The 19,774-nt window shown below is 39.9% G+C and overlaps 1 protein-coding gene across 1 annotated transcript in view; it reads right to left on the bottom strand.

Annotated features, from left to right (window-relative positions):
• LOC123959201 (synaptotagmin-4) overlaps positions 1-13,060 on the bottom strand; it is a 36,660-nt gene extending 23,600 nt beyond the window's left edge. The window contains exons 1-2 of the mRNA XM_046033140.1: positions 12,944-13,060; positions 9,876-10,879 (exon numbers count right to left, since the gene is read on the bottom strand). Coding sequence (XP_045889096.1) covers positions 9,876-10,879; positions 12,944-12,965 — 1,026 coding nt within the window. The 5' untranslated portion in view covers positions 12,966-13,060. The remainder of the gene's footprint in view (positions 1-9,875; positions 10,880-12,943) is intronic.
• Positions 13,061-19,774: the final 6,714 nt, after the last annotated feature.

Genomic DNA, 19,774 nt, shown 5'->3' on the forward strand with positions numbered 1-19,774 from the left:
TGACAGAAGCTGAGGACGCAACTTTAATAGGCAGATTTTTATGGAAAATATTGTTTGATGTTCACTTCATGCATTGTTTTTTATATTTATACCCCTTATTTTTATTTGATATATATGTTTTCACAATTGTAGAGCTTTTTTCATTTTTTTTGGGATGGTTAATATTGTAACTTCATGCTGAGGACAAGTGCAATAACATGGACTATCTAACCACAGACCATATATTTAAACAACTTTTCCCCAAAAAGATAAAAAAGTTTATTCTGAAAATCAGATGGGTATATACAATTCCTTCAGATTTAACTTTGTAAGTATGCCATACATGCTGAATTTCTTAATTTTTGCTATAAATTAGACTTTTCTATGTGGGACATGTTTTGTCCCGACTCTCAGGAATCAGTGAGCTACAAGAAATGGTGATTTAATGTGAAGCAAAATGCATTTATATTAAAGGCAAGAGATGTATCTGTGCAAATAATGTGTAAATAACCCAGTATATGTTTAGCTCTACATATTAATTGTTGAACATTTCAGTCGGCTTTATTATGTATTTTACCTGGTTTAAGCCCTAGTGTCTTACTTCCTGTTCTGACTAGAGGTGCTTTTATTTTGAAAGCCACCCGCTGGCCCTTTAACCAGTTTTCCTGCTACATGCGACAGAAAAGAGGAGAAACAGTAACACGCACACACAGTGAAAGATTTAATGTTTTAGCACCCCTTCGAAGAGGCACAAGGTTAGTATTTATCATAATACTGTAATATTAACATGTTGGTGGTGTTTTGAAGTAGTTTGAACAATTGAAGCTGTTTATAGCTGTTTGTTTAATGGGCTAATACTAGGCTTGTGAGCTAGTGCTAAACTATGCTAATGCTCTGAAACTATATGGTAAGGTAGCTAATGCAGTTGTTGTTTGAGTTATTTATTTTTTGAAACCAGCTCTTACATTGGTTTTGGGATTTCCAATAAATCTAAAATCATCAGTTCAAGTGTCAGACCATCTTTTGGAGGGATGTGCTACAGTAAGAGCTTGACCTGCACCCGCTGCATCATGCTGCCTTTGGAACACGGCATACAGAGCAGTTAGTTGCAACATCTAGTGTGATGCTTAACGGTGAGTAATACAACTGTGCACAAAATGGAAGGCATAAAGGAACAGATACATAAGCTACAAATGGAAATTTAAGAGGGTAGAGACTTACTTGATCAAGAGGAATATGAAGGCATGTCAAGGCAGGAACTAAAGGAGTTAACTGAATGTAAGAAAAAACAACTAGCCGAACTTAAACACAAAATGGATGACGCTGATGGGTTAACATTACCACATCATTCAGAACGTACTAGTGTGCCCACAGAGAAAATACTCACATACCAAAAGGAGGAACTGAGTAAAAAGGAAAAAAGACTACTTAGCCTGTACGAACAATGAATCAAATCAGAATATCAAAAGAAAATTTAAAGACAGACATATCAGAAACAGAACTGGCTACAGTGGTAGACACCATTGAAAAGGGAAGGGATGATCTCATGAGACTTTATAATGAAATAAGAGAACGGGCCACACCATCCTCCTGAGCTAAGACGCAAAATGATGAATGTGAGGCTGTAACTAAGACATTATAAAGCTAATCTATGAACGCCTATCAGCAGTAGATGGCGACTTTGATGCAGTGAGTGTGAAAGGCACCGGCTCCGTCAGCTACTAACTCACAACTATGCTTACTCCATATATGGTACAGCCTCTGAGTCAGGTGCAAGTCGCCATTCAGAATCAATGCTCATATCTGCAAAAAGGGCTGATGCAGCTGCAGAGCTTGCTGCTAAGGAGGCTCAATACAAACTAATGCAGGAAGAAAGAAATCAAAGGGAGAAAATAAGAGAAATGGAGGAACAACATAAAAAATAATTAGAATTGCAGAAGTCTGAATTAGAGCTTCTACAGACAGAAAGGGATGTTGAGGCTGCTCGAGCCAGACTTCAGATATATGACAGAGAAATTTGATAGGGTACTGATAGTCAGCCCATACAGCAGAACATCAGACAGATCACTCCTAACACCCCAGTATACAACCAAAACCCTCACCATGCCACACCAGGGCCCCCAACTGATCTGTGTCTTATCTGGCCCAAGCAATCCATGACAGCATAGCTATAAACAGACTCCCCAATGCCAATGCCCACGGTATTTAGTAGAGACCCAATTTTCTACATTGGATGGAAGGCTTCATTCATGTCACTTGTGGACTGTAAGGGTATTTCTTCAGCTGATAAACTTTACTACCTATAGAAATACATCAGTGGCCCTGCTTACAAATGCCTTGAAGGCACCTTTTATTGAAATGATGAAGAGGCATACAGAGATGCATGGAATAAGCTCAATCAACGCTACAGTCAGCCATTTCTCATCCAAAGAGCCTTTAGGGACAAACTATCAAAATGGCCAAAAATACAGTCCAAAGATGCAGAAGGGTTAAGAGCATTCTCAGACTTCCTAAATGCCTGCCTGCAAGCCATGCCTCATGTGAAGGGTCTAGAAATATTAAGGGTTTGTGAGGAAAACCAAAAGCTAACACAGAAAGTTCCTGATTGGGTAGCATCCCGTTGGAATCGCCAAGTTACGATAGCCCTCATGGAAAGTTTGTGTCAGTAGAAGCATAGATAGCATGCAACCCAGTCACCTCCCTCCATGCTCTTCACACATCTAACCCATCCCATGGCAAGAAAAACACAAGGGAAGCAAATGGAAACATAGCCAATATCTTTAGCACTCAAACTGCCATAAACAGTGATAAATCACCACCAAGCAATGGGAGATCAAGGCCCCCCTGTCTGTGGTGCAAAGATGACAAAATCAATTCCCCAAGTGCCCAGACTTCATGGATAGGTCCCTTGAGGACCGACGAAAACACGTAAAGGATAACAAGCTGTGTTACGGATGTGTGAAACCAGGTCACAGCGCCAAGGAATGTTGTCACTGCCACACTTGTGATGTGTGCAAGGAAAGGCACCTGACCTGTCTCCGTGATGAAAACTACAGAAAACATGAAGTTAGAGAAAGGCCTTTATCCATTGTGAACACAGCTTTAAATGCAGCAGATGAAACCACAGTAGCCATGGCACTCAACGTCACCAGAGGGGGTCAGTCATGCAGCACTTCCATGATCGTCCCTGTGTGGGTGTCCTCTGCTACAAATCCATCCCAGGAGCAGCTTGTCTATGCATTATTAGACACTCAAAGCGACAGCACATTCATCGAAATTGAGGTGAGCAAGGAATTACAAGCAGATGCCTTTCCTGTGAAACTGAAACTTACCACCATGCTTTGAGAGAGCATGATCATGAAGAGTGAAAGGTTTTGTGGACTTCGTGTGAGAAGCTACAATTCATGCTTTCACATCGACCTACCTCCTTCATACACAAAAGACTGCATTCTAGTGAATCGTGATCATATACCCACTCATGAAACAGCAAAACAATGGCCTCACTTGACAACAATCACCGATAAGATTCCACCTCTCCTTTGCTGTGAAGTAGGACTCTTAACTTACAACTGTCCCAGAGCACTAACACCTAGGCAGATGCTAGCAGGAAAAGACGACGACCCTATGCCATCCTTACAGGCTTGGGATGGAGCATTGTGGGCTGCTCAACACCACACCTGGATGCTGAAGCCACGGTGGGAGAGCTGGTGACACAACTTTGCCAATCTAGAGAAGATAAACAGAGCTCAATGTTACATACCTGCCAACTTTGGAGAGGTCTCAAGAAACAGAGCTTCACCACTTTTCGGATGCGAGCACCAGCGGATACGGTCAATGCTCTTATCTGGGAGACAGGAACCACAGAGGAGACATTCACTGTTCCCTAGCTATAGGAAAGGCCCTCGTTTCTCTCACAAAGTTGATCACAATACCGAGGCTTGAATTAACCGCAGCAGTGGTCTCAGTCGGTGTCAGCAACATGCTCAGAGAGGAGCTTGGGTCTTTTGACGGGAAAAAGTACTTCTGGACAGACTCAAAGGTAGTTTTAGCCTACATAAATAACGATGCACGGCGTTTTCGCACCTTTGTTGCCAACCGGGTCCAGAAGATCCGCCATAGCACAATTCCCCAGCAATGGTTTTATGTCCCTACAGATGAAAACCCGGTAGATGGTGCTTCCCGAGGGAGAACTGTAAATGAACTGCTTACATCTAACTGGTTCACTGGTCCTATGCTCCTCTGGGAAATGGAAATATCTACACCAAAGGATGTAGTACCAGACCTATTCATAGGAGATCCAGAAATCAAAAAGGTACAAACGCTGCAAACAAAGACCACAGAAACAGTTTTCATCATGGTCCCGAGCCATCAAGGCTGTGGCCCGCCTTTTGCAACGGGCTAAGAAAATTATTTCAAGTGCTCTTACTACAGTAAGTGAACAGGAGAACGCTGAGCGTGTCATAATCCAAAATCTGCAAAGTCAAGCATACGAGAAAGAAATTCAGTTGTTAAACAAAGGAAGTCAACTACCATGTCGCAACAAACTGAACCGAACTGATGTTTTTCTTGACACAGACGGTATTCTGAAGGTGGGAGGAAGACTCTGCCACTCGTCCCTTGCTGACCCATTCAAGCATCCAATTTTCATCCCCAAAGAGCACCATATGACAAAGTTGATAATAGCTCACAAACACGAAAAGACAAACCATCAGGGAAAAGGCTTCACCACAAACAAAATCAGATCCAGTGGCTTTTGGATTCCTGGAATGAGCCGAGCAGTTGCTTCATACATTCACCAGTGTGTGGTGTGTCGTAGACTCAGGAGACTCCCAGAGAGCCAAAGGAAGATTGATTTTCCTGTGGAACGTGTAGAGCCCTCCCCACCATTCACATATTGTGGTATGGATTGCTTTGGTCCTATTGTCACAACGGAAACAGCATAAACAATATGGCCTGCTCTTTACCTGCTTCTGCTTACGGGGCATCCACACTGAGATGCTAGAGGATTTGTCCACCGACGCCTTCATCAACGGCCTGCGATGCTTCATTGCTGTTCGAGGTGCAGTCCGTCAGATCCAGTGTGATCAAGGCACTAACTTTGTTGGTGCTAAGAATGAATTCAAGGCAGCGCTAAAACAGCTTGATACACAGAGACTGAGTATGTTTGTCTCAAAGGCAATGTGACTTTGTCATGAACGTGCCCCACTCCAGTCATGCAGGTGGCATGTGGGAGCGACAGATAAAGACAGTCAGGAATGTTCTAAGCTCCACTCTATGACTTTTCCATGGCAGACTCAACGAGGACTTTACTCTATGAAGCCATGGCCATAGTCAACAGTCGACCCCTCACGGTGGATAACCTGAACAATCCACAACTCACCCTCAATCATCTGATCAACATGAAATCCAGCGCAGCACTGCCTCCACCTGGCACTTTCCCCAGAGAGGACTTGTACAGAGTGAAAAGATGGCGCAGCGTGCAGTATCTGGCAGAGCAGTTGTGGAGTTGCTGGAAACGGGAGTATCTTCACAACATCACTGCAACGCAGTGTTGGCACTCACCGATGAGAAATCTACTAGTAGGTGATATTGTGATGGACACAGATGAACTGTTGCCAACAGGTGAATGGAGACTCGCTAGGGTCTTAGAGACTGTCAGAGGTAAGGATGGACTTGTAAGGAGAGTGAAAATCTCATTTGGAGATAAGAGACTAAACAAGAGAGGTGAGCGCCTTGGAAAACTTTCAGTGGTGGAGCGTCCAGTGCAGAAGTTAGTTCTGTTGTTAGAGGTTTCTTAAGCCCATGAATGTTAAAGAACACTGGGGTCGTTCATGTCATTTTATGTAAAATACTCATAATTTTGGTGGGAGTGTAAATAACCTAGTATATGTTTAGCTCTACAGAAGGAATATTCTTGTTGAACAGTCATTTCAGTCGGCTTTATTATGTATTTTACCTGTTTAAGCCCTAGTGTATTACTTCCTGTTCTGACTAGAGGTGATTTTATTTTGAAAGCCACCCGGTGGCACCTCAACTAGTTTTCCTGCTGCATGAAAGAAGAAACAGTAAAATGCACACACAGTGAAAGATTTAATGTTTTAGCACCCCTTCGAAGAGGCACAAGGTTAGTATTTATCATAATACTGTAATATTAACATGTTGGTGGTGTTTTGAAGTAGTTTGAACAATTGAAGCTGTTTATAGCTGTTTGTTTAATGGGCTAATACTAGGCTTGTGAGCTAGTGCTAAACTATGCTAATGCTCTGAAACTATATGGTAAGGTAGCTAATGCAGTTGTTGTTTGTGTTTTTTATTTTTAGTAACCAGCTCTTACATTGGTTTTGGGATTTCCAATAAATCTAAAATCATCAGTTCAAGTGTCAGACCATCTTTTGGAGGGATGCACATAATGCATTTTTTTTCTCAACTAAGAATCAGTGGTGTAACTACACACAGCAGTTGTAGTCTTCTGTAAAAACTGTGCTGCATCCCTCTTCACCCGTGTCTCTTCCCTATTTTCAAAAAATACCTACAAAGGTAGTTACTAGAATCAGAATCAGAAGAATCTGAATCAGAAAAAAGCTTTCTTGCCGAGTAGTATTTTACATTGCTTAAATTGCTTTGGTTATAAGGTGCTACATGTAGACAAACTTATAGATGACGTAAATAAAAGTAAAATATATAAATAACGACCAAAAATAGTAATATGAATATAAAAAATATACTTTTTTGTTAAAAAAAATCCGGAATTATCATTTGACAAGAAATGACCCAAAACCTGCTTTTATGTAATTGTCTGGCTTTTATTTTCTTATTTATTTGGTAACACTGTTACACTAGATATCTTTGGTTAATATAAATGTTTTATTAATATTAAAAAAATATAAAGCCTCAGAAGAGAGGGAAAAGTAATATTAGACTTACAAACTTCTCCCTGTGGTCTTACAATTATTTATGCAGGAATGATTGATTGAACATTAACACACACTTTCTCAAGATGTCACAGACTAGCAACCTCCAGGTTACTGCCACCTGCTGGCAATGCAGTGAAATAAAGGGTTATGGTGGTGCTGGTGGCTGAAAGCTACAACAAAAATGAGTTTAATGTTACAGTATAAAGTATTGTTCCAATATAACATCGGACCACTATTGGCAGCCCTGAGTGTATTCCTCCTGAACAGCACTTCATGCAAGCAAGGAAGAAATTGTGTGCCATCTTTACTTTACACCAGCTTGACTTTTTCATCATTTCACTTGGTAAGAAGACTGCTTCCCGTCAGGTGTGTTTGTATTTTCAACTTTCTTCAAGCAAGATATGGCATTAATCAAGTGGTGGGGACATAAGGGCTCAGATTAGGAGCGTGCTGATACTTTTGGGTCACCAGATGTGACGATGCACGAGAACAAGACAAGAAGATTTGTAGCACTAAGATTTTCAGCATTAAACATTTTCTGCCCCAATTTATGGTGGAAATGTCATGAAATGAAAACTATATTTAAATTGCATTGCATGTTTTCTTATTGCGCAAATAAACCTTTGTTAAAGCATTTCTAGGTTAACATTTCTTACTGCAAACTATTTTTCAGAACATTTTTTATAAAATGCTTTCAGAAAGTGATAGGGCCAAAATCAGTCATTTCAAAATGTGGAGGGGACATGTCCCCAGCGTCTCCAGTGTAAATGACACCTATGGTATTAGTGCCATAGTGATTAAAACTGTTTCCAAAAGCCATCCATGATCAGGAATACTGCTCACCCAAGCTAGAATTTAAGTTTGCATAATACCAAATTTTCCAAATTACATTGTGATTACAAAAGTAATCATTTATGCACTAAGTCCCATCTGTGGTTAGGTTTAGGCAACAAAAGCACTTTAGTAAAGGTTAGGGAAATATCGTGGTTTCAGATAAATGTTAATTAACACGCTGTGTCTGAAGTTACTGTATTAAACCAGACCACATTAAACCTTGTCCTGCCAGTGTCTAAACATAACCATGAAAAAGTTGAACAATGCTGTCACTACAAGCAGATATAGAATTGGAAGACAAGATATTTGGGTGGATAACAAATGAAATACGTTGTCAGTGAGCATCATACTTAACATTTTTGTCTCTTGTCAGATATGATAATTAACTAAATATACTCATTATCAACAGAAAAGGTACTCCGCTGGCCATTACGTTTCCTTCACAACTTGTAAATGAGTTGTACGTTTTTCCTAGGAGACAGTGTTAGCTCAGCATGAGTATTTGGATAAGTACGAAACCGTTCCTAAAGTTATTCTTACGCTTACGATCATACACTGACAATAGAAAGCTGAGGTTAGTAGCCATTTGACGGGAGTAATGTATGACGTATGAAAAGAGCCTGCATGCTCAGAAAACTTAATGCTGATCATCCTGACATCAATAGCAGCCCCGTCGTCATCAGACTCCTTTTACGATAAGATGCACAGTCCCCACATTGCTGCCACCTCATTCCCCCTATTCCCATGCGATGTCAAAACAAGTAATGCAATCCAGATGAATAATCAGCAATACACCGGTTGGTGCCATTACATTGATTACAAAACCTTGTGTTTATATATAAATATATATATAAATCCAGGAAGTGCCTCCATTAAAAGATGTAGTCACTATTACACAGCCCCTTTATTCGTACCAGCTCTTTAAAGAATTATCGGGATTGCTTTCACAGTTGCACACATTCACACCCAGCAGCTGCTATCATTGAGAAAGAGGAAGGTGATGATGTGTGTGTGTGTGTGTGTGTGTGTGTGTGTGTGTGTGTGTGTGCGTGTAGATGAGGATGAACCATACATGGACATGAAAGGAGGGCCAGAGGTAAGTACACCTGATTCTGATTTTCACATAACTGTAAAATGGGAGAAATTGTACTGGCCTCCCACCGAGCACACAGCTCGTCTCTTTGGCAAAAATCAGGATGACTGACTCAGTAATGTCCACTGAATCATCAGGACCCCCTCCCTTCAAAAGCCCGTTATTAATGCCCTCTGGCAGTTTTTCAACAGAGCCGCAGAGGGCACGGCGTGGGCGCACTGCCAATTTGCTGCACTCTGCTTGTTTGCTCTGCAGTCACTAACAACAATGTCACCATGACTAACAACAGTGGAAAACTGGCTAATGGGAGAACTGATTAGACGCTACATTCCTTCATGGATGAAATATGATATGTGCTATTTATACTGTACGTCTGCGTGCCTAGTTAACGTAATACATACACTAAGATCAGGGAGACCAGTTCAAAAGTACATACTGTCAGCGACCCCAAAAAGGAGGTACAACCTGACCTGACCCGACCCGTACCAGGTGGTTGTTCCACACATTCTAGTCCACTTTGTATCGGTTTGGGTCCAACTTCAATTGCCATAGTTCTAAGGTCTGTGCAAAATTATGACTGGATCTGACAGGACCCAAAAGAACTTGAGAAAGAGCCTCATAAGATTTGCAACGCATGCTGCATCTTTAGCTGACTATAACATCTTGTGATGTTAGAGATTGCTTCTTTTTAAAATTCACTTTTTTGCTAAGTGTAAGATAAGAAGAACCATACCACTCTCATGTGTGTTCGCACCAGCCAGAAATGGCTTGCCTTGCTTTTGTCTGAAGGTATGACAATCTCACTAATAAAAGTTATATGTAATTTTTTAAAGCCGTACAAAAAAACAAAGTCTAAAGATAACAATTTTCATCACTTTTACTAGGCTCTGCAGACACTTTAACTTTGTTCTCAGGGCCTGTTTGGCTCAGGTCCAGTTGCTCACAGCATTTTGACTAAAGTTTTCCAAAGCACTTTTGTGTGTTTTCTTACTCCATACACGCTCTTGAAAGCTTAATTGAAATCAATTGAATGAAATGATCCAATTATGATATACCTTTTTTAGCTTGCTTTTAGTTGGGCTGAGCTGCCTGGTGTAGGTGGTGGTGGTGTCAGGCTCCCAATCCATCTGTTCACAGGGCAGCTCCACCACCCCCAGCACAGCCTCTCTTAGGCCTGAGAAGTCCCTGCTGTAGACAGCAAGTCTCAAGGTGCAGGTGTGCAGCTCTTCCACAGAGCCCACTTGCAGAACAAAGCTCTGGCTGTGGAGGTCTGGGCTGAGGCTGCGGCGCCGAGAGGTGATCTGCTGAGGGGAGGGGCAGAGGGGAGGAAGGCTGACCCGGACAAACACCCCGCTGCGCCTTCGACTGGTCCCTGAGAGCCCCAGGATGTTGACCATCAGGGTGCCACAGACAGAAGAAAAGAGCAAGGAGAAGTGCAGAAGAGGAGCTGGCTTGGAGGGTATGGAGAGAGAGTTAGAACCATACTTTGATAGACAGGGCTCCCCCTGCTGTTTGGGAGATGTGGCAGCACTAGTGGTTAGCTGACTGCTTTCACTGTAAAGAAAACTTTCACCGCTCACGGTGCTGCGTCGACCCATTGCCTGACGAGACTTGGACACCAGGCTCAGCTTAGTGAGGGACGGCAGAGAGGCTCTGCCATGACTTGGACGTTTATTGGGTGAGCAGGGAACAGCCGGGGTGCTTAGGCGTCGCATCGGAAAAGAAGACCCATGTGACTGCACCAGCTCAGCTGATCTGGTAGGGCTGAGGTCAAAGGGCAGAGCAGTGAGGTCATCCTCAGAGGGAGAAGAGCTGTTTTTAGAGGAAGGGAATTCCAACACGTCCCCATCCAGCTCCTCGTACTGCTGCTTGACAGGCTGGGTACACAGAGATGGAGTCAATGTCACAGTCACGCTCTCAACAGGAGGAGGAGACAAGAAAACTGCCTCCTTGTCCTCCGATGAAACACTCTTCCTCCTGCGACAGCAAAGGATGCAACCGAGAACCAGACAGTAGCAGAACACAGCCAGACCCACAGCCAGCAGGATCTGCAGATGAACTAGACAGACAGAAAACAAAGCAGTCATGGGTTACTATTGTAGTGGTCATGAGAAACTTGAGAAAGTAAATCTGTGAGTGATCAGGAAAAAAGAAAGCAAGTGGGAGAAATAAAGAGAGAGAGGGAAAAGAGAGACAAAAGCGTGAAAGACAATATTGCCGCAAACCTACAAATCGAATTAGTTTTGTGCTTTTCAGTGACATGTCAGTAAAGACAAATCTGAAATAAAGCCAAATTCATTATGAACGATCTTAGGACATCTGACTCTAAACATGATCTTGTTGTGTCTGCCCTGTGCGTCCTTGATGAGATTAAAGAGGAAATGTCTCAGGGTTATAATCATAATTGTATAAATGGTATGGTCACTGCTCCTGCTTTGATCCAAAGCAGGAGTGCACATGCACATGCAGTGTGTGTGTGTTTGCATTCATCATTTAAGCATCTTGCTGAGTACACATTCATGGTCAGCATTATGATTTTAACCAGTTAAAAATCCATTACAAGTTGGATTAAACATTTTGTCCCACAAATCGACAACATTACTCTACATGTTTATTCTGTGTGTTCCAGCACTTCACAGAAACTATTTTATCAGGGCTAATACTAAAATATTCAGATCACAGATAACGTTATGGCTGCACTATTACATCAAATTTCAGATTTCCTGAAATTAAGGTTTACATACTGCGATTAACACCTTTAAAAAAAAAGGGGGGAAATCTTGAAAATAAAGTTCTGTGGGTTTGAGCATACACTGTATAAAATCATGACAGAGCTGCCAGAGCAACTGAGATTGAGGCTGTTAAAGCTGAACCCTGATGTCCATTTAACGTCAGATAATGAGGGTGTATTGGAGATGACTCATGCATCAGACACACTGGTGGATAGTGGTGAAAACAAGGTTGGAAAGCTGTGAGCTTCAGCCAGTGACCATCACAAGGTAAACAGCCAGCAATGAGAATGAAAATGAAAATCATTCACTGAGAAAAGCCTAATGTTTCTGTTATTATAAAAGACCGCACACTTATAAATAAAATCCATTACTTATTAGGAAGAGATGCTATGATATTTTTTGTCATAGTTTAGCTTAAAATATAGGAGTATCTATTGAGTTTAGGCGCACCCCATCTTTGATAAAAACAGATTTGTTTAATAAGGAGCTAAACAATGAACAAAATCTCATTTGATTGTCTTATAATGAGGGGTGTGTCCTAATAAGCACCACAGATAAATCATCTCATCAAATGAGACTTATCTGATAGTAAAAGCACCCTGCATGTGGTGTACACTAAAGAAGCAACCACTGTCAAAGCGAGTGAGTGCTAACTGTCAATGCACATCCATTTCAGTGCATCAAAGAGCCTCCTCGGGCAGTCTCCATTAAGAGATAAAAAAGCATAGCAGAGTGCAGCAGTGATGTTAGAATATAAAGGTTGATGAAATTGCTCTAAAATATCACCAGCCTGTGAACATGATTGATATAACCAAACCAAAGGCGGTAATGGTGAAACCTGAGCTGTGCCAATTCAGCATTTTAAGCAGAAATCTTAGTCCTGCAGCATGTGTCTGTATTTTGCTGCTATAGTGATCTTAGGCTGCAGGTGCAATTGACTTAATCATAGCAATAACAACATGGGAAACGGCGTGCAATACATTTACACAGACAGTTATTTGAAGCTTATTCTAACCTCTGGGCTTAAATTGTATTTGTTTACAAACTCTTGGTCCTTATTCATACAACGTTATCTGAAACAAACATAATCAGGGAGACCTTCCCACTGGGCTGCAGCCTCTTTCCACATCAGTTGTGTGTGAGTGCATAAAAATCGCTCTCCCTATAAACAGCATACTCCTCCGACTCCAGCTCTTCTTAATATCTAACGTCAGTATAACTGGAGAAGTTAGCAGGATACTGATTTTAATGAAATCGGTGCTACTTCCTGATATTTGGATTTTTTCCTTCTGTCGGGGAAAAAAATTAAAATAAAAACAAAAACGCCAGACACTAAACAAAAGCAGTAAAAGTAAGAAACACGCACGCTCAAGAACACTAATGTGTCCTACCTCCCAGAGTGTACTGCGACATGTTCCCACACAGTTGGTGTCAGTCAGCAGAGTCAGTGTGAACGCTGTTTATAAGAGCGGTCCATCGCCAGTGCGCAGGGACCTGAAGGCTTCCAGCCAATAGCTTCATCGGGTGACTGAGCTTTTATTTCAATCGCACTGACTCTGCGTCAGAGGCAGAAAGTCATGTCATTGTGATCTACCTCCAGCATCATTTTAATAGCGAACTAACACGGCATAGATAAAGTAAGGTATAGCAAAATTAAGGGACTATTCGAAAATTAGTGGTGGCGATGTGGGGTCAAAAAATAAATCTTTTTTTGGCAAGATTTACTTGAGACAAAACGATGTAATAATTATGTCAAAACATGTTAAAAGTGCAGTCGCAGTGAGCCATGGGCCATTTGGTACATTACACTAAGTGTCTCTATGCCGGTGCTTGATTTTCCACTTCAAATTTAAGTTGTAGTTACTGGAACCATATTTGTGATGAATTGTGCGTTCATCTCGCAAGACGTCGAACCATTTATCATTACAGATGAACCATACAAAGAATATTATATCGTTTTTAAACAACATGCATTCAATTCTCAGGGGACACGCACAAGACCAGTGAATGGCAGGAGAGCAGAGCAGAGAGAAAATGGTCAACAATAAGCCTCAGTTGTAAATGCGCAGTGTAATTTACAGTGACTAATAAATACAGACTGCAGCTCTGCAGCTGATTAAAACAGAGCTATCATTGTGGAACAAGCCATAAAATCAAGTTTTCCTCTCAAAACTTTTATTAAAAACAAGACTAAACAAATTCAACTTAAAATGATAGTCCAATGTTTTAACATTGTAATAAGACAGTTACATACACCTGTAATAAGACACGCATACATTTTGTTGATTTAAAAACACTTCATTCCATGTTTAGTTACTTTAAATAATTTTTACTCAATGTTAACCTTTCCATTTTGTCAGCATCAACATGTTTTTGCAACAAATTTATATTACACTCTTTATTTTGCACCTGTTTCACCCCTTGTGAAAGTCCCTGAAGTAGTTCCACTCTTGGATAATGCAGGGGAACACATCACATTTGGAGCACCTGTTCCCCACAGTGCCTTTGCATCTTGACATTTTGTAGGAGCCAACTCACTGTTCCTCTCCCATAAAGAAAGTTGGCTTGCATGTTCTATGGATAAAATCAAAATATGTAAGCAGACTTTATAGGGTTTATAGCAAAAAATATTACTTACTATATATATATATATATACACAATAATATATCAATGTGTTTCACCATCTGTAAATCATCTACATCATCTACAAGATATTATATTCCAACAAGAAAACATTGTCTAAGCTGTAAGGGCATATTGATTAGAAAATTAAACCATATTGGATCAATATAATTTAGGTGAGATTGTCTCTTTGGCTAGATGATTTTTTTGGTTAAAGCTAACCTGAATAATCTTACTCTTACCTAAGGATCTGCTTTCAAATTCTCTGGCAGACTGAAGGCGTTCCTGGACTGATTATGTTATGAGGTGTTGAATGGAATTGGATTTCTCACTTGCCTTTAATGAGTGGCTTTGCACAGGTCGGGGATGTGCATTGTTCAAACAAATGTGACAAATTGAATGGTAGGGAAATGAGCCATTTGAGTTTTTATGAGTAGAAAATGGCCTTTTCTGCAAGAAAAAAATAAGAATCCAGCATATTATGTTGCTGTTGCATTCTTCATTTGTGATGCTATTCCAGGCTTTTACCGCAGCTTCTTTCAGTTCTTGTTTGTTTCAGGGTGTTTCTCCTTTCAGTTTCCTCTTAAGGAGGTGAAATGTATGCTCTGTTGGGTTAAGGTCAGGTGACTGACTTGGTCAGTCTAAAACCTTCCACTTTTTTCCCCTTTGTTTTGTTGGCAGTGTGCTTTGGCTCATTGTCTGCTGCTACCATCATCAGCCATGACATTCACTCCACCATGCTTCACAGATGAGCTCGTATGCTTCGGATCATAAGCAGTTCCTTTCTTTCTCCACACTTTGGCCTTTCCATCACTTTGGTAGAGATTAATCTTGGTCTCATCAGTCCATAAGATTGTGTTGCAGAACTTTTGCAGCTCATCTCTGTACTTTGCAAATTTCACTCTGGCCTTGCGATTCTTCCTGCTGATGAGTGGTTTGCATCTTGTGGTGTGGCCTCTATATTTCTGCTCTCTGAGTCTTCTTCCAACAGTGGATTGTGATACCTTCACCCCTGCACTGTGGAGGTCGTTGATGATGTCACTTACTGATGTTTCGGGGCTTTTCTTCACAGCTCTCACGATATTTCTGTCATCAACTACTGTTGTTTTTCTTGGCCGACCTGTTGGACGTCTGTTGCTCAGCACACCATTAGTTTCTTTCTTTTTCAGCACATTCCAAATTGTTGTGCTTGCTATGCCCAATGTTTGTCCAATGGCTCTGGTCGATTTTCCTTCTTTTCTCAGCTTGACAATGGCTTGCTTTTCTCCCATAGACACCTCTCTGGTCTTCATGTTGGTTTATCCTCTTTAACAGGAAATGCAGTCTTTATAGGTTTGAACCAAGGATGAAAACTTAGACCAGTCATGCAGAGCTATTTAATGTTTGGACAATAGGGTGAACAACAAAAAACAAAGGAATTTGCCTTACCGTTCCAATACTTTTGGAGGGAACTTTATTTAAGTCTAATATTTAACATTTTGGATTCCATCTATCTTGGAATACTTATTAACCAATCAATAAACTTAATTTGATCACTTCATCAGTTTATTGAATGGTTGGATTTCTTCAAAGAACTAATAAAACAAATAGAAGCCATATTTATTCAAATATTAACAATAAGCTTAATACATAAATATAAATTTTTACGCAATCATTATTTATTAACCTGGTGTGTTTCAAATGCACACTATCAGGGACAGAGCAAGACTCACTTTCAGCTGCTAAGGAGTTATAACTATAAAAGGGCAAAATGGAAATTCTTTGAATTGTTTAAAAAAAGTTGCCTCCTTGTTATAATTTCTCCTGCAGTGTTGGGTTATCTGTCAGAAAGACAGCCATATATCCTTGTTACTTAACCAGGAACCAGTGGCCAATTTAAGGACCGTGCTTTCAGTCAGACTTTCCCTCCGTGGTATTGGGTGATGTTACAGAGATAAATAGATGTAATTTTATTGCAAACAGAAATAAGGATGTTTAAACCATTTGGAAAGGTTGGAGAGGTTTATTGAAGCCGAGAAGAAGTTTGTGAGATGTTTGTATTTAACAGATATTTTTTATACATTAATTTAATATATTTGTTTTTTGTAATTACCGTGAGAGGAAGTTACATTTTCCATATAACAATGACATTAAGCTGTAAAGAGTAGGATCTAGCAATTACTTTTTTATATCATTCAATGTCTTGTTACTTATTTAGGTTGTTATTTGGGCCTGTCTGTCTGTTGTGTGTGTTGATATAAGGCTGTATAGGTTGGATTTTTAATTTTGGTCTGTTTGTGTGATTTTTGGTGTTATAAAGAAATTCTTAATTACATGACGAATTGCAGAATTTCACTGGTTTTCACAACCTTGGTAACTGTTCCCAAAAGACACCAGCAATAACTGAAATGTAACCATATATAATTACCTTACAACATCCCGATTTACGATGAATATACTGTACGTGTTTACCATACACTACAATATGTACAATTGCAATCAGATTTCCTACTTTAATCCCAATTTAGGGATATATGTGCATGAGTTGGACTTTGATCTTTCTCTGTCAGTAGTTAGAAATACTAGACTATTAAAAGGGGGAAGGGAGTGTGATGGGAAATAGATACTTAAAGATGTATTCCAAATTTTTTAAACAACTACCAAGTGTGAAAGAGGTCATTCCTAGTGACAAACCAACTCTGCAGTCCCCCTCAGCTCTACAGCACAAATACTTGTTGTGTTTTCAGCTTGTTATGCTGTCAAGTGGTGAAAAAGTCAACTAATGCACCTTTAAATAAGAAAGTCAGAATGACTTGGTCACTGATCTCAACAACCACTCACGCTCTTTAACCTTCAACAAAGCAGAATACAGTATGTCCCTGATCTTGGAGAGAAATTACATGCCTGTTGGCAAACTGAGTGACGATCCATGTAGGCTTTGTTATCTAATAAATATGGCTGCCCTCAGGACAAGGGTCTTTTAACGGAAGCCTTGTGTCTCTCTGGATTAAAACATTGCAAGGTCTAGGGTCACTTTTCTTTTTGCTTCTGTGTGGGTGTGACAAGTATCCTCTCATTTTAATACAGATGAATGAGCTACCATTTAAATATACCCAACTTAGCATTGTCTGTCAGTGTGTTATCTTCACATGTCGAAGCAAATTGTTGAAGATACATTTAATGCAAGGATAGTCCTGGAGGTTTCCATTAGACCTCTCTCTGAAATTTAAGAGGCAAAGTCAGTTTTGAGGTTGTCACACAAAAAAAACCATTTAAAAGTGGAGTAAGTGATTCTGGAGAAATCCAACACCATGAAAAATATCTGATATAAAGCGAACAACAACACAGTGTACTTAACATGGGCTAAGATGTGGGTTAGTATACTGTTGTTACAGTGGCTGCTGATAAGCTAACGTGCAGAAAGGACGTGTCCCAGAGTCAGCACAACAGATCCAAACAGCAATACTCACAACTCTCCTGCTATAATAGCTAAAATCATATGAACAGCATGTCTTGGAAAAGTAGATTGTAAGCATATACTGTATGTATCTGTGTGATTGTGATTATTTATTAATTATTTTGTTATAGAGTGTCATTTTTGTTATACAACTAGGATAGTTATTGACATATCATGCTTTTTAACCATCAATATCCATATTTCAACGTGTTGCAGATGAAGAATCTTGCAACAAATAAGAATGTAATTTGGTCAGTCACCACCAGAAGTGATACTGAATGAAGTGCCTTATGGGAGCTCTCAGAAAGGAGCAGAGCCATAAGATCTGACTCCCTTCAATAAGGGTCCGTGTATGTTTTTTTTTTTTCGTTTGTCGTTTGTCCAAAAAAAAAAGAAACTGGAAAAAAAGAGCCTTTTTTACAAAACCGAAAAATAACTAAACCAAATTCAAATCAACAGTCTAATTTTGTTGTTTTGAAATTCCTTTTTTCATTTCTCCATTTGAAGAAAGGCATTAAAAGAAAGACCTTTTTATATACAGTCTATGAGAAAGACAGGTTGGTGACCCAGAAGTAATAGTAAATATAGCCTATATAACGGCCATAACATTATGCAGCACAAATGTTATACCAGAGTAACGTTAGAAGAAAAAAAATCAATCAATAAATATATAAACCTGGACTGAGAGAAATATGTTGGCAACAGTAGTTTATTACACAGTCACGTTAAATGATCCCATTGTTTGGTGCTATACAGTTGGTAATATAGGTTAACCTAAGACCTTATTGTGTGTGCACAGATGTTACTTTTAGAGCTATAGTTTTAATATTAAATTCATATTTAATGTAGTTTCCACCGATGGGTTAAGCTGTTTCCCCTTTCTAGCAGCAGATGGCAGTATTTAAATGACTGTCTGTATTGTGTCCTTGGGTAACTGATCCAGGTTACTGATACTGATTTTTTTTATATTTATGTCTTATTTGCAACCTAGTTATCATCTTCATCATTCACTCTCACCCTCAAGTCAGATCTGTGAGGCCATATTTAAAATGTTTTGGCTGATATTGTACAAGTGTGAACTGTGCAGAAAAGCTGCCAGCAATAAGACCGGCTGGGCCTTGGCAAGTGCCTGCATTGATGATCAGGATAACACTGGGTTGTCAGCATTTGCAAAAGAGGAAACTTTCCTTATTTCAACAACAGGTTTTGAGTATGTGGTCTATACTTTGAGGGACACAATAATAAATTAAGGAGGCCATATGCCATGGTAGTTTTTGTTGCTTTTGAACTTTAATAGTATTTTGTTTAAAATAAAAAGATTTAAGCATACTGTCATACAATATTAGTCAGAACCTTTAATATATGGACTCTCAGACAGACAGGAACATATTGCAATATCTGTGAGTGGCAAAAGTATGTGAACCTTTGCTTTTAGGATCTGGTGTGAATCCCCTGTGCAGCAATAAATGCAACAAAACGTTTCCAGTAACTTTTGAACAGTTCCGCTCAAGGGCGTCACTTTGTGTTGAAAAGTGGTGGGGACATAAGGGCTCAGATTAGGGGCATGATGAAACATTTGGGTCATGAGATGTGATGATGCACGAGAACAAGACAGGAAGATTTATAGCACTATTTAGATTAAATATTCGATGTGGAAATATATGTGAGGGAGGTTCTCCTTCTGGGGGTCCTCCCTCAGAAAATTTTGAGCATTGAACTGGTAATTTCTTGCATTCTTCAGACATTTTCTGCTCCAATTTATGGTGAAAATGCCTTTTTTATATGAGGAGAAACTATATTGCATTGCATGTTTCCTTACTTGTGCAAATCAACCTTTCTCAAAGCATTTTCATTTGTTAGTTAACATTTCTTGGTGCTATTTTTTCAGAACGCTTTTAACAAATGCTTTCAAAAAGTGACGCGGACAAAATAAGCCATTTCAAAATGTGGTGTGGACATGTCCCTAGTGAAAATGATCCCTTTGGTTCTGCTCATTGACTTGGACAAATCTTTGCCCATTCCTCTGTACAGAACAGCTTCAACTCTTGGATGTTGGTGGGTTACCTCACATGAGCTGCTCACTTTTTCATCCTTCCACAACATTTCGATCATTTTAAGGTCAGGACTTTTGACTTGGCCTTTCCAAAACATTCCCTTTATTCT

The sequence above is a fragment of the Micropterus dolomieu genome, linkage group LG20, assembly GCF_021292245.1.
Source record: "Micropterus dolomieu isolate WLL.071019.BEF.003 ecotype Adirondacks linkage group LG20, ASM2129224v1, whole genome shotgun sequence".
Taxonomy (NCBI): Eukaryota; Metazoa; Chordata; class Actinopteri; order Centrarchiformes; family Centrarchidae; genus Micropterus; species Micropterus dolomieu.